Source organism: Triticum dicoccoides, chromosome 7B (assembly GCF_002162155.2).
Source record: "Triticum dicoccoides isolate Atlit2015 ecotype Zavitan chromosome 7B, WEW_v2.0, whole genome shotgun sequence".
In the NCBI taxonomy this organism is placed as follows: Eukaryota; Viridiplantae; Streptophyta; class Magnoliopsida; order Poales; family Poaceae; genus Triticum; species Triticum dicoccoides.
Genome location: NC_041393.1, coordinates 56,256,423 through 56,270,503, shown reverse-complemented (window position 1 = coordinate 56,270,503; position 14,081 = coordinate 56,256,423). Strand labels below are relative to the sequence as shown.

General features: G+C 43.0%; 2 protein-coding genes across 10 annotated transcripts; one reads left to right on the top strand and one right to left on the bottom strand.

Moving 5' to 3' along the window:
- Window positions 1-690: 690 nt before the first annotated feature.
- Window positions 691-8,191, top strand: LOC119336202. 9 transcript variants are annotated; one of them, XM_037608212.1, is made up of 5 exons: window positions 691-853; window positions 1,072-1,131; window positions 1,257-1,312; window positions 2,192-2,307; window positions 7,770-8,191. In XM_037608212.1, exons 1-5 carry the CDS (start codon window positions 808-810, stop codon window positions 7,849-7,851), a joined length of 360 nt encoding a protein of 119 aa, XP_037464109.1. In that variant the 5' UTR covers window positions 691-807; the 3' UTR covers window positions 7,852-8,191. The 9 variants fall into 9 exon arrangements, 3 of the variants coding, with proteins under 3 accessions (XP_037464109.1, XP_037464107.1, XP_037464108.1); XM_037608210.1 differs by having other exon boundaries at window positions 705-853; window positions 1,072-1,136; window positions 1,264-1,312; XR_005162248.1 differs by having other exon boundaries at window positions 718-952; window positions 1,072-1,136; window positions 1,264-1,382; window positions 7,759-8,066.
- Window positions 8,192-10,850: 2,659 nt separating this feature from the next.
- On the bottom strand, window positions 10,851-11,807 carry LOC119340830 (ethylene-responsive transcription factor ERF003-like). Its single transcript, XM_037612734.1, has 2 exons — window positions 11,622-11,807; window positions 10,851-11,530 (listed from the first exon to the last, which is right to left on the bottom strand). Exons 1-2 carry the CDS (start codon window positions 11,702-11,704, stop codon window positions 11,125-11,127), a joined length of 489 nt encoding a protein of 162 aa, XP_037468631.1. The 5' UTR covers window positions 11,705-11,807; the 3' UTR covers window positions 10,851-11,124.
- Window positions 11,808-14,081: the final 2,274 nt, after the last annotated feature.

Sequence of the window (14,081 nt, the reverse complement as noted above, 5' to 3'; positions counted from 1 at the left end):
GGATTGCTGAGTCCCCGTGGCTCACATTACAACAACAGTTGCAGGTACAGGTTATGCGATGATCTTGACGTGAGAGCGATGTTACTTGTTTTGGATTTCTTCTTCTGCTTCTTCTTCGATCAGGGGATAGGTTCCTGATCGGCAGCCTGGGCTAGCAGGGTGGATGTCGTTTGAGTTTCTGTTTGTGTTCATCCATAGTCGGATGTTGCTCGTATGTATTGTGATGTTGTTGTATTCATGTGGCATTGTATGCCTCTTGTATGTATCCCCAACTATTATGTAATGATACGATGTAATGATATCCACCTTGCAAAAGCGTCTCCAATATACGCTTCTATCCTTGGTGGGACCTTCGAGTTCCTTTAGAATAGGGTCGCATATTGATCCGGTCCCCACGGCCCCATAACTTATGGGCTTATGTTGTTTTGTTTTTCTTTTCTTTTTTTGCAAAAGGCTTTCATTATTTCAACCCGATTTAGCTACTTTTCAGTCAGCTGAGTTTTTTGATTTGCGTCAGTCGAATTCTGTTCCTTTGGATCTTCCTTTGAGATGCGTGCTTTCTTTTTTTCCCAGCGGTGCTTTGTGCTGTTATTTTGAGCCTTTGCAGGATCGACTGGTGTGTGTTTTGTGTCAGTTGGCTCGTTTTTTGCTGGGCTCGTGGAGCTGGCGGGTGGTGGCCATCTCGTGCCCACTCATTAAGAAAGCCCGGCCCGTTTCTGCGGAACGTGGATAGTCGCTGCCCCTCTCATCTTATCCTCTTCCTCCTCATCTTCTGTCAGTCACTCGCTCCTCTCTCTGTTTCAGTCAATGTCCTCTGCTCATCCTCTTCCTGTCGCGAGCTGGGGTTCGTGGGGTTAGTTGCTAGATCTTCTCCCACTGCCTCATCTTCTCCTACTGCTTCAGTCCATGGCTTCTGTTCTTCCTCTTCCTGTCATGAGCTAGGGTTCTTGGGGTTTGTTGCTAGGTCTTCTCCCTCTGCTTAATCTGCTCCTTTATATGCTGGAGCTTCTTGTTTCTTTGATAGATCTGCTAACTTAGGTGCTTCTCCATGGTTATCTTTGGTGCTTGCAGGTGTTTCTAATCGGGCGGTTTGGTTGCTGTTGGATTGGATTTCCTGGCATCTTATTTTTTTCCAGGTATTTTTGTCTGCTGCATCCTTTGCCTTAGTTCATCTTGCTCTTTTCTCTTTAGTCCCCTCATGCGCCTAACTTTGCTAGATCTGCTCACCTGGGTGCTTCTCTGTGTTTTTTATGGTGTTTGCAGGTCTTCACAGTCGGGTGTTTTGGTTGCTGTAGGATCTGCCGTTGCTATGGTGTCAATGATTTTTTTTCTTACACTTTTGCCTGATGAGGAATTTCTGGAAGTTTAGGTTTTCGGGAGATGTAATATGTTAACATTTAGTAAAGATTAGGCAGGTTTTTTTTTTGGGCTGTGTCTATCCTAATTGTGTGAATGTATATATATTTATCATCAAGGCTGATTTAAATTCAATGATTTTACTACTGCATCTATAGCTTTTTTGATATATTACACTGTATATTGTAGGCTAGTTTTAGTGTTCTTGCTTTTGTTTAATGTGTGCATTTTTTGTACAATGAGTATGCAAGTTTGTAATTGTAGCTTTTTTTATTTTTAGGAATTAGGCTGTTTGTACTCATACTCAATTGTGTGCGTTTTTTTAGGCATTTAGTATATCCTAGATAGTTACTAATGTAGTCTATCATGAATCTTATTTTTGCTGTTCTAAATTCTGTGTAATTTCAGTACGATGAACATGCAAGTATCTTATATATGTTGATTTGATTTTTTTTAAGATGTGAATGTGTATATATATATATATATTGTCTTCAATGCCAATATCCCAGTTGATATTTGATGAATCCACACTAGTATTAGTAAAATTAAGAACTGAGTTATATATTATGTTATTTTTCATGTAGATTGAATTCCTTATTGTTTATATCAATATACCTGCTCGCAATCACTAGTGTGTAGTTATACATTATTTATTTTTTGTAAGTTTCCAATTTAGATTTAGTGAATTCTTTTTCTGTGAGTTATAATCAGATTTGAGAGTGTTTATTTCCTATAGTCAATTTAGGTTGTCCTTCCTGTTTATTCTCTTTTGTTTAATTATGTAATTTTTTTTCTTTTTTTATTCAATATTTTTGTTGTTTTCTTTCCCCTGTAGATATGGTTTGCCCCATTTGTCGTTGCCTGGGTGCCCCTTGTGTACCATTTACGGCAAATCAAGAAGTTCCTGAAGTTTTCGATGTTCTGCTTGATGAGGACTGCTTTAGGAGGATGGTGAGTTGTACTTTATATTTTCTTTTACAAGAAATCTTTAACTATGTACATATCAGTATGTATGCTTTTTGAGTGCTCTCATGAATTCCTGTCAAGTACGGTTGTGTGCATATAAAATGTGTGCAAGAAGTCTTTAATTCTCTACTTTCCAGTCTGTGTGTTTCTCCACTGCTCTCATGAAGCTTGTGCAAGTATGGGCTGTGTCTATCCTAATTGTGTGAATGTATATATTTTATCATCAAGGCTGAATTAAATTGAATGAGTTTACTACTGTATTTGTATCTTTTTTTGATATAATACACTGTATATTGTAGGCTAGTTTTAGTCTTCTTGCTTTTGTTTAATGTGTGCATTTTTAGTTCAGCGAGTATGCTAGTTTGTAATTGCAGCTTTTTTGATTTTTAGGAATTAGGCTGTTTGAACTCATACTGAATTGTGTGCATTTTTTTAGGCATTTAGTATATCCTAGTAGTTACTAACGTAGTCTATCATGAATCTTCTCTTTTGCTGTTCTAAATTCTGTGTAATTTCAATATGATGGTCATGCAAGTATCTTATATAGGTTGATTTTATGTTTTTTAGATGTGAATGTATATATGTTGTCTTCAATGCCAATATCCCAGTTGATATTTGATGAATCCTCACTAGTATAAGTAAAATTAAGGATTGAGTTATATATTATGTTATTTTTCATGTAGATTGAATTCCTTTTTGTGTATATCATTATACCTGCTCGCAATCACTAATGTGTAGTTATACGTTCTTTATTTCCGTATTTCTATAACTAGGATATATCATAGGCTTTTTATGGATATTTTTCAGTTGTAGAATGTGTGCAATTTTTACAATTTTGCGTAAGTAGATCCTGATGCTTTTGATGTTAGAATATTTTTATGCTGCTGTACTTAGTCTGCAAGTTTAGAATTATGACTGTGCAACTTTTAATTGTAGTTTGTATTATGATGGAGGTTTTTATATAAAATGTGTGCAATTTAAGTATGACGAGGATGCAAGTTTGTCATTGTAGGTATTTAGTACGCACTAGTATATTGCCTCATAATGAAGGTTTGTGCATTTTAGGTATTAGTTTCCTGTACTCATAATGATGGTTTGTGCATTTTTTGCCGTTGTAAAATGTGTGCAATTTTTGTTTGATGAGGATGCAAATTGTAATCTGGAGTTGTATTATGATGGAGGTTCTCTTCAAGTCTCCGTGTTGCAAATTGTAATTTGGAGTTGTATTGTGATAATATCCTTGCTGCAAATTGTCTTGTGCTTGTACATTTGGCTCAAAGTGGTAATTCAGTTAGCACAATGAATTTATGTCTGAAAATTGTAGTTGAAATCTAAAAGTTCTTGTAGTTTGGCAGTAGAAAATTCAGGTCCTATACTTTATTTTTTCCTTTGTTGGTTCACGCACAAGAACTGCAAGTTTTGAACTACACTTAATTTGCACTTGTGTAATAAGTATCGTATTTTTGTAGGGTTTTTTTTGTGTATGCATTTTTTTTGTTTTATGATATCTGGGAGGTGTTCTGGTTTGACTGTAGCTTCAAAACTACGTAACTTCATAGTGTGGTTTAATTTTGAGCAAGCAATTTTTCATATAAATTTCTGATTTCTAGGAGGTGTTCTGGTTTAACTGTAGATAAACAACTAGAGAACTAAATAGTTCTGGTTTAACCTTTTGTGCATGCATTCTATATAAGTTTATGATATCTGGGTGGTGTATTCTTGTAACTGTAGTTTAGCAACAATTTTAACAAATTTCACCCAACTACATCCATGCATATATTACACCAGCATATTCCATAGGAGGAAGTTTAGTTGTCTGAATATACTTGTTTCAACAGAGTTTTTTAAATTCAACTAGTGTAATTTTTTATATCTGCCAGATGTTTCAATGAAAAAAAAATCAAAGGTAGGCGCTCTGGCACGCAATTTTAGGTATAATTTTTTGATTTCTGGGTGGTGTTATGCTATAGCTGTAGATAAGTAAGTACATAACTACATAGTTCAAAGATCCAAGAAAATGAAAAGCACAGCCGCCTCTACTTAGAGCAAAGAAGCTTTGCCAGTCTTATCACCGGATTCACCATAATCAGCTTTAAGGTCCTGACTCTCAAATCGGATATCTCTTTCGTTCACAAGAATTGCTTATTATGTATGATTTGTGATTTGAAATTCAGCTTGTTTTCTCGTTGAAGCATTCTTAGACTGATAGCTAGGGAAGTCCCATTTTGCAAGGGCTCGCGGAGTAGCCACAGATAGAAATTATCAAGTACCAACCAAATAGTTCTTCCAAGGCTAAAGGCAGGCTGACCGCTAATTATGTCGTAGGTAGGCATTTTCCCAAAAGGACATTCATTCATTTCTTTCTTCCCGGGCGATCACCACGACTAAAACGAAAACAAGACAAGAAATCAAGACCCGTACTACAGGAAAAGGGCTGGTGGCCGACATTTGGGAAAGTCGGGCCGATCGGGTGTCTTCATTCAAGCGAGGGTACAGAGGAAGAACGAAACGAAGTGAGAGGCCGGGGGGCAGGGAAAAGAGTCGAGTCAATCGACCGGGAGAAGCAAAACAAAATCCGGATTTGGCCGAAAAAGACTAATCTCCCCATCGCGGTTAGGATCCCATGAACCAGGAGCGCCAGCACCGGTTCCTCGATCTTCCTACTGGAGGCATGGTCATGGCTTTCATTCATTCATTTCATTCTTTGTTCTGTTGTGGAATCGAACCACTCAAAGGATTTAGAGTCCTTTTACCAACCAGTTAGAACCAATATTTCTCTGTTATATTCTGTTTTTTCTTTGTCAGCTGCACGCCCTGTAGTTTTGAAGCTAAAAAGACAGCAGCGAGCTCCGCGTCGAAAAGCGAAGCGAGCCGCGCTAGCGCGCTACTCCGCTTCCAGCTTGCTCTAGAAAAACGGAAATGGGATCTCTCTCTGGTGGGAGCCTGGCAGCGGGGTCGACTCATCACATCCTGGGGTTGAAGAAGGTCCCAAGGGTTCGGTTGTTCGCCGCACTAACTGAAGCTAACCGGAAGCTTTCTTCTCATGCGACTCTTGGATCGAAAAGAGGCTGCTGGACTGGACCAGGAACTACTTAGGTTTGTTTTCGAATTGCTTTTCTCGGGCCATCGAGAAGTCAGTCAGCGGTTGGCTTGAGTCCTCAAGTTGGTTTCTACTCTCCAATTATGCAATCCTCTCCAAAATTGGGGCTTTTCTTCACTTCAGCACTTCCCCTCGCAGTGGATTCCACTAGGTTCTTAACCTCTTCCCAATTCTTAAACTGAAACCTGCAATGTTTAATCCAACTCGGCACCTAACCAGCTTGTCAGCATCGTAAGTTTGCCTCAACATTCCCCCTAGAAATACAAAAATAATTTCTTAGGAGCTGAGCTCCGCATGCGGTTCGATTAAGATGCGACAAAACCTTATCCATTAGTCTTGGCGATGCCAGGGATGGAGGGAGTCATCAGTCGCACAAGCTTATTGCTAAAGCCAAGACAGGACATAATAGCTTCTAAGTAATGCCATTGTACCCGCTTTCATCATGCCCAACTCAAAAACCATTTATCCCATACTTCTTCTTTTCTTGCTCCTTCGTATGAATAACAGGAATCCCGGTTCGGATGGTTGACCAACATTATGATTGCAATGACGGGCTCGGATAGGATAGGATTGTGCGCGCCGGGCCCTTCGGGTGTCCATATTTTGGCCGACCTTAGCGTATATACTATGTTATGGTTGTTATTGAAGTTCAGATCAGGGAATACCCTAGGTTTCGGCTTTTTCCACGGTTCCGTAACGGTAGGTTTCGGCTCCTCGCTACATCCCTTCCGCTCCTACTAAGGACGCTGCTGAACCGATAGAATTTGCCGAGCGAGCACAACCATAACTTATGGTATCTGACCAGTGTTAAGCATTAGCCATCCAGGGAATGAAACTATGCGACTACCTGCGCTGTCACACGGCTCCATTTATCGAAGAAAGGGATAACTGCCATTAAGGCAATGAAATTGACGAGGAAGAGTCAGGAGTTTGGCTGCGCCAAAGCAGAGGAACGGAGGGAAGCAGCCGCCGCTGCACGGGTCCTGCGCATTATCAAAACCAAAACCAGGCAATGTAGTCAATGAACAAAAGTTTCGTTTTGTCAACTTCTAATAAACGTGATTGACCCAATTCTGGATCATCTTCTGGAATCGTATAACTGTCAAAAGTGAGTGACTGTTCAACGGATCAATCCATTCAAATCAATGAAACCATTAGGTACGCCCCGGGATCTACTCTATTTTTAGATTTGCTAATGCCGAGATCCGGTGCGAAAGCAAAGCGAAGGTTGTTATTCAATAGTTGTTGCCGGTAAAGGAACAGCGGAACGGGTATCTTTAGCAAAGCAATTTGGATTGGTTGAATCGTATTGAGTTCCGGTCTCTTATAGGGTCTTTCTTTGTCCTACTTATAGTATCTTTCCTCCAGCCTATCGAAACTCGTGTTTTTATTAACCAACAACACATGCACTTTGTTAGAACTAAAGAAAAGGTTATTCAATCCACTAGTGCAACTGAAGTGAAGGAATTACCTATTCTGAACCTCCACAAGAAAGAGCTCATAACCACTGCTTGTGAACAGTTCTCCTCAACTGAAGGCGCACTACTTTTACTATCAGTCTAGTCTCTCGAGGGCACTCTTTCGATCTCGAACAAACTTACTTCTCCGGAAGAGAGATATTAAGAAAACCCGATATGCCCCGCCAGACCAAGAGTGAGGAGCTTGACTGAACCTCTGAGCGAGCTTATTGTTTGACCAACGAAAGCCTCACTAGTTCCTTCTTCCCGTTCACTATTCCCGTAGCCTGATACGAGTTATTTAGTTCGTGTCTCCTTGTTCTTGGGAAGAACCGAAGGTTCATTCGCGGCACTCGTAGACATAGTTGTATTTCAGACCCTTTTCTTTGCCGTATGAAGGGAAACTCCCACGTACAGTTTGTTTTGGGGGGGAAGGAGCCCGACAGGGTCCCCCCACTGACTTGGCCCGGGCCTAAGTGAAAGTGCAAAAGTGAAGTGGTGGGCCTACCCATCCCAACCTGGGGTATGCTGGGATTCGCGAAGAGCAGCACCTTACGATGTTCATGACCAATCGGATCTTGACGCGTCCATAAAACGAAAGGTGCTGGGCAAGCGCAGAGAAGTCGTTCTGTCACTCATTTTTGTATATAATTTTTTGATTTTTGGGAGGTGTTCTGCTATAGCTATAGATAAATAAGTACATAACTACGTAGTTCTGGCACGCATTGTTTATATAATTTTTTGATTTTCTGGGTGGTATTCTGCTTTAACAACCTAGTTCTGGCACCTGAAGCAGGTTCTTCTCTCCCCTTTTTTCTTTTCTCCGTTTTGTCCTTCTTGACAGATCTGTGAAAAATGAGAACTCATCCACTTTTCCAGTTTTTCTGTAGTGGATGTTTGGCCGACTGGAGAAGGACTTTGGAAGGAAGAAATGTGAGCAGAAGAACTACAGAGAGGTCAGAACAGATCTGAGGTTTGTTCCAGCGTCCATGGCAGCGGTTGAGTCGTGCGATGTCGAGGAAGGGAAAGGAAGGAAGAAGACCTAGTGCTGTGCGTTAGATGGATGTTGTGTAGTGCGTTAGATTTTGGGCTGAATGCAGATGGCAGAAACAACATACTCAGAAGTTTTTCTGCGTTGTTGGGCTTTGTTGACTGGCCCCTATTTTGTGTCAGTCATTTTCCTATGCCTTGTTAGTTGTTTTTTTTTTTTTGCCAATTGACTGACCCGTTTTTGGTGTCAGTCGACTGAGAGATAGCCTCACCCATTTCAACCCCACCAAACGCCGAGATTTCAACACGATGTTCTGATTTCTGAACGGACTACCGTGTCCACACAACACATCGGTCGGGGCGCGCGACGTCCGGCCTCCATGTGCATGCCCCAGCTGCAGGCTGCAGCGCCGCACGAGGGTGGAGAAACGCAGCAGCTGACGTGAGTGGACTCGGCCCTCCCTCCGCTCTCGTTCCCCTCCCCTTGCCATACTCGGTTCTTCTCCGTCTCCGGTCCTCCAGACCAGGGCCGGGCGGGCGCGTGCATGTGCCTGCCACATGACACGACGAGCACGAGAAGACTGTATGCACCAAACCAATGCAGACCCAGACCAGTTCTCCCTCGGCTGCTCGGCCGCCGTCAGCGCCAATGTCATCGGTGACGCGCGCGGGCGCAGAGGCCCGGCAATTACCCCGGCACCTACCTACCTGAATCGACCGAGATTTTCTGATCCACGGATCGGCCGCTGCCAATGGCGCAGCGAGCGAGCGAGCGAATCCGGCTTGTTCAGTGCTGGGTAGTACAGGGTGCGTACCCAGCGCGTGTCGCCCCTGTGCTCTGCTCCGCACGCAGGTCAGGTCATAAGTGCTCGCACCTGCTGCGTACGTCGGGTGCCGAGATTCGTAGCCGTGTAGCACTCTGCAATTTGGTCTGCTCGCGGGGCGAGAGGTCGGCTTGTTCGTACCACCACTTCATGGCTAATAAGTCTCGGCTGATACGCGGGATATGTACTGCGTCGTGCAATGTTGTTTGCATCTTCAGGACTTCAGCTAGTCGGAGCAACTCGATCAGATTCCTCATATCTATGATCGCCATTCATCCTATGAAACGCTCCGTATGAATATAGAAGCCGCGACAGGTGTACGAAGAGCCTTCGTAATGTGCCCTTCATTTTTTTTTGGATTATCTATTATTTTATTCAAAAATGCAGGGGCAATATAAGTTCAGATGATACATACCAAGTGCATGTTTCATCATGATAAATTAATAGAAATATAATGAAGCTATAATGGTGGTCAATATCCGTCGCATTAGGCTGCTCGTAGTATCATAAATCATGCATATGATATTACCTCTGTAATGCATAATATCATAGATAAATACTTTCTCCGTCCGGAAATACTTGTCATCAAAATGAATAAAAGAAGATGTATCTAGACGTATTTTAGTTCCAGATACATCCCTTTTTATCCATTTTGATGACAAGTATTTTCGGACGGAGGGAGTTTTCGGACGGAGGGAGTATCATAGATGGCTTTATTTATTAATATGCAAAATGTATGTATTATATCATTTATTATGATACGCTATATCATACTTAGTCCTCTTTTTCTTAATTTAATTATATGACACCTTATTAAAATTGCCTTGTTGGCATGATACTCTCGTTACGGCCAGCCTTACATATAATTAGCAACTTCAAATGTTGTTAAACGACATTTAAAATAAGCAATGCCGCTACTCGAGTGACATTGCTACCTAGACTACCTACATTACTAGGTGGTGTGCGATGTCTAGTCGCCGCCCTTCACGTTGGTCATCATCCTCCTCCCCCACGTCGAAATATCCTCCATCGAGGCATAGGGGTCCGACTCACGTGCAGCAGCCATGAGCTGCCACTGCTCCTCCTCGTTGGTGAGTGCAGAAAGATGATTCACGCCTCATTGTGAGCTTGGAGGGTGGTGAGCTCGAGCACTGTGAGGACTGGGTCCTCGGGCTCCACCTCCCCTTTCTGTTGGGCCGCGACAGCGACGCTGTCGCTCACCCGGACGAGGGGGCAGCTGGGTCGACGGGGCCAACGTGCTCCTCATCCCCCCTTCAATTGAACGAGGAGCCAATGCCACCTCCATGACCAATGACATGCGGCTGGAGTAGACTTTATTTGGCGTCGCCACTACCATGCCAGAAGGGGCGATGCAGCGGGCAATATCGACCTACCTAATTAAAAGAACAAATCCATGAAATCTACAAGTCCACTCGGTAGATCGAGGCATCCTTGCACTCCCACATAAGCAGAGCCACAGGAGGACAGGGTGATGACCCACTAGCAGAAAAGAAGTTGTGGAGATGCGCATCCTGAGATGGTCTCTCTTAGGGTTGGGAGAGGAATGGTTGGGAAGAATAACTTGTAATCTTGTTTAACTTGGCCCTTCTAGTAATACACAGTACTCCATGAGGGAGGGTTTATTGGGATCCTTTTATTTTGGGTCCTCCAATTTTGACCATAACTTATACTAAAAAGATAAACTATATGTCATAAAAAATTATATGAGGGAACTATATTTTGAATACAAATTCAACAGTATACTTTTTATAGCATGTATCTTATATTTTGTTAGTCATAGAGATGGTGGAAGTTTGACCCAAAATATGAGGGGGTCTAATAAACATGGATGGAGGGAGTACATGAAGCATTTATGTACTATGAAAAGTGTGTATTTTGTTCCTTTTGCAAATGAAAAATGTATGTCCATTGCCGTACTTAAATGGGAGATTCGCCCGAAGAAAACACGTACTTAAAAGAGTACAAAACTGTTCGCTGAACAAGGTGAGCTTAGTTTGTGGTTGATGAGTTATGTGTGCTAAAATTTTCTAATTAACCATGTGCAAAGGCTAGCCAGAGTGAAAATTGGTTCGCAAAATTGGGAAATGCCAGAGTGAAAGCTCTCTGTCAAAGAAAATGTGTCAACAGGGCTTAAGATGAAGATCGAAACAGAGGACACTGATTAGGGCATCATCAAGACTCAAGACATCAATAGTAATACAAGAATGAAGAAATGTGCTCTAACGAAGCTACTGTATACACAAAGCTGTTGGAGACCTCGGGTGATGACCATACTAACCTCGAGTTCTTCCCGACACAGCTTATGCTAAACTAAAAACAGACCCACACACACACACACGGAGAGACAGAGAAATGGAGCGGAAGCAGAGCAAGCGCAAGGCACGGGAACAGAGCATGTGCGGAGGCGGAGCTAGTAGGAGATCTCCATGGAGAAGTTGGAATCCAGCAGCTCCTCGATCATCTGCTCCACGTACTGCTCCTCCAGGAACCCCCCGCTCCACCCGGCCGCCGAGGCCGCCGCCGACGGCGCGCTGGCATTGCCCGTGTAGCCGGCGAACGGCGTCGGCGGCGCGCGCGGCTCCACGGACGACGAGGCGTCCTTGTCCTGGTGCTGCCCAGCCTGCGAGCCGCACACCACGTTGAAGCGGTGGAGCTTGGCGACCAGCGCCGGGGAGAGGAACGACGACGACGGGGCGGCGTCGTTATCGGGGAAGTTGGTGCGCACGCGCGGACCGCACATGATGCGCGCCGCCTCGTCGTAGGCGCGAGCCGCGTCCTCCGCCGTCTCGAAGGTGCCCAGCCAGATCCTCGTCTTGCTGCAAGAAAGAAAACCGCCATGGTCAGGCCACGCCAAGAAAATCGATCGATCCAGAGCAACCACCAAGGCTTTGGACGACGACGACGTACAGGAGGGGGTGGCGGATCTCGGAGACCCAGGAGCCCCAGTGGCGCTGCCGCACGCCGCGGTACCGCTGCTGTGGCCGCGCCATTTCACTTTCAGGAAGGAGCTCTTCGCTTGCTCGGTGAGAGTGGAACCAGCTGCCTCGGCGCTGCACGCTAGCGTGTCTCGGGGTCGGGGCGTGGAGAAGACGATGGTGATGGTGATTAGTGTGGTGTGTGTGAGCTTTTGGGCCCTATAAATAGAGATGGGAGGAAGGAGGAAATTCAGTTCGCGGCCTGTTTTGAACGGCCTCTCGGTGGGTCACCGTCTGTGTGTATGTCATCCCTGGCCCACCTTCATCAAGTAGAACTTAGAAACACCAAAACGGAAATGGTCGAAACTCCTGGAAGCACCGGTGTGCTCTCGCTTGGTCGTCTAGCTTGCTCTCGTATTCTCGACCAGCTAGTTTAGAGCAAATGGTACAAAAGGAAGGTTATAAGTACAAAGTTGGTATAAAGTTGAGTCACTTATTTTGAGACAGAGGAAGTACCTCCTAACCTTTGCATGAGTTCGGTGAATTATGATGATCATGTTTGCCAAATCGGTTTGCTAGCACTATATGTTTCATAAATTTGTCTATGGCTAGTAAATTTAAAGATATCAAGATTCAACAACCACACCTTGATAATTTGAAAATGAGTATAATTAAAACTTTCTTTGACTCAAAATAGCCGAGTTCTAAATTTTGCGGATTTATTAATAGACAAATTTGGCTAGCCATTATTGTTTGTAGGAATGCATAGTAAAATATTACATTTTTTATTATGAAACTATTTCTGCGATGATATAGTCACATAATTTTGTCTATTTAAATGCTTTTACTGGTTAGTTATGGATATTAGAGTAGTTTGATTGCAAGTTGTCAACTGCATGGTCCATTTTAGCAGAGAGAGTAATCAAATGGGGGCATGCCTACTATATTGGGGGAGCAATTAATAAAAAATACTTGTTAGAAAATATGAGAAAGGTTGTTTATTTAAATTTAGGTTTCCGAAGCTTTATTCGGCATTGGGATTGATTGTGACCGTTGATTTGTGTCTGATTTGGGACAATTGGTAAGTTCGCTCTATTTAGGATAACAAAATACTATGTAAACATTTAATTTAAGTTTCCAACATGGTAATATTTTTTGCAATAATTGACAAAAATAAGCACATTAGATATAAATTGAGCCTGTGATGGAAGGAATGCTCATGGTACCCTACTTATTAGCTAGCTTATTTGCCCATTTTGTCTTTGTTACCAAATTGTTCTACAACAAGCTACATTTCATGCAATGTGTATTATTGTCATTGATTTCCTCTTTGTTTGTGTTAATAAATTTTACATGACCATTGTCATGTACACATATTTAGACATATTTAATGGTATCTTCTACAAGTGATCAACGAGGAACCTATCTTGCTTAGTTGGCGGTGGATGTCTCATAGGATGCGAATTTGGGACTCTCCCTAGAGTTTTCTTTGAAAAAAGAACAAGTGGCCGATGTAAATACTTTTGAAATCGGAAACATACAAAAAAGATCTGCTCGCATGTTCTATCAGGACACATATTTCTTGACAGATGAGTAACAAATCAATATATCCCATGTAAGCTAGAGTACACCATATGATCTAGAGTATACCTAGAAGTCAGGAACTAGTGCCAATAATATTCCGGTAGACTATGAGGCAGCCCCTATTGACCAGGTCCCATACGTCACATTTCCCTCCAAGTAAAATACATCCACCCGATCCATTGACGAACAAGTTAATGATGAGGTTCTAGGGTAGTTTAGGCCTAGTTAACTAGCCTCACATACAAGTCCAATCCATGTTAGATCAGCATATGGTAGGTAAGCAGACAATTTTTTTTATAACCAGTACATGATTAGTTCAGAGCTTTGGATTCCCCACAAGAACCCAAATTAAGTAGCCCGCAGATGCCCTCATGACACACACTGATCTGCAAACTGTGCGTACTCAATGAATTTCCCATAGGTTTGACTACCGAGCCCAATGAATTTCCCATGACATCACAGGATCAGAGGCTCACAGCTACTAGGAGATCTGCCAAAAATATCGATCGGTACGTAGAGTCAGACACACACTCACACACATAGCATCGTCCTACTTGCACTGGGATCACAGGGCAAACAAGTTGCAAACTGCAGTGCCTAGCTAGAAGGTGGAAATCTGCAGCCTCATTGGGCTGCTACATTTGCATCTGTTTTTGATTTTTGGCACCATCCATGGCGATGGCATGGAGGCCTTGGGACGGGCAGAGCCTGCGCCTTGGGAGGAGCACACGCAGATGGGAAGGCTAGCATTTTAGGACTTTATATCCCCCAAAAGATTATGCAAACGTCAAGATTCATGCATATTGTCGATGGTCATGTTCGCTTGCGCGCGCACCTGCCAAATCTGGGCCTGGGTGAGTGTGTGGTG

Coding starts and splice junctions, on each gene's coding strand:
- LOC119336202 (XM_037608210.1), top strand. CDS start 808: ATGTCCTCTGCTCATCCTCTTCCTGTCGCGAGCTGGGGTTCGTGGG. Junction 854..1,071: donor CGCGAGCTGGGGTTCGTGGG/GTTAGTTGCTAG, acceptor TGGTGCTTGCAG/GTGTTTCTAATCGGGCGGTT. Junction 2,308..7,769: donor AGGACTGCTTTAGGAGGATG/GTGAGTTGTACT, acceptor GTTTTTCTGTAG/TGGATGTTTGGCCGACTGGA.
- LOC119340830 (XM_037612734.1), bottom strand. CDS start 11,704: ATGGCGCGGCCACAGCAGCGGTACCGCGGCGTGCGGCAGCGCCACTGG. Junction 11,531..11,621: donor GAGATCCGCCACCCCCTCCT/GTACGTCGTCGT, acceptor TCTTTCTTGCAG/CAAGACGAGGATCTGGCTGG.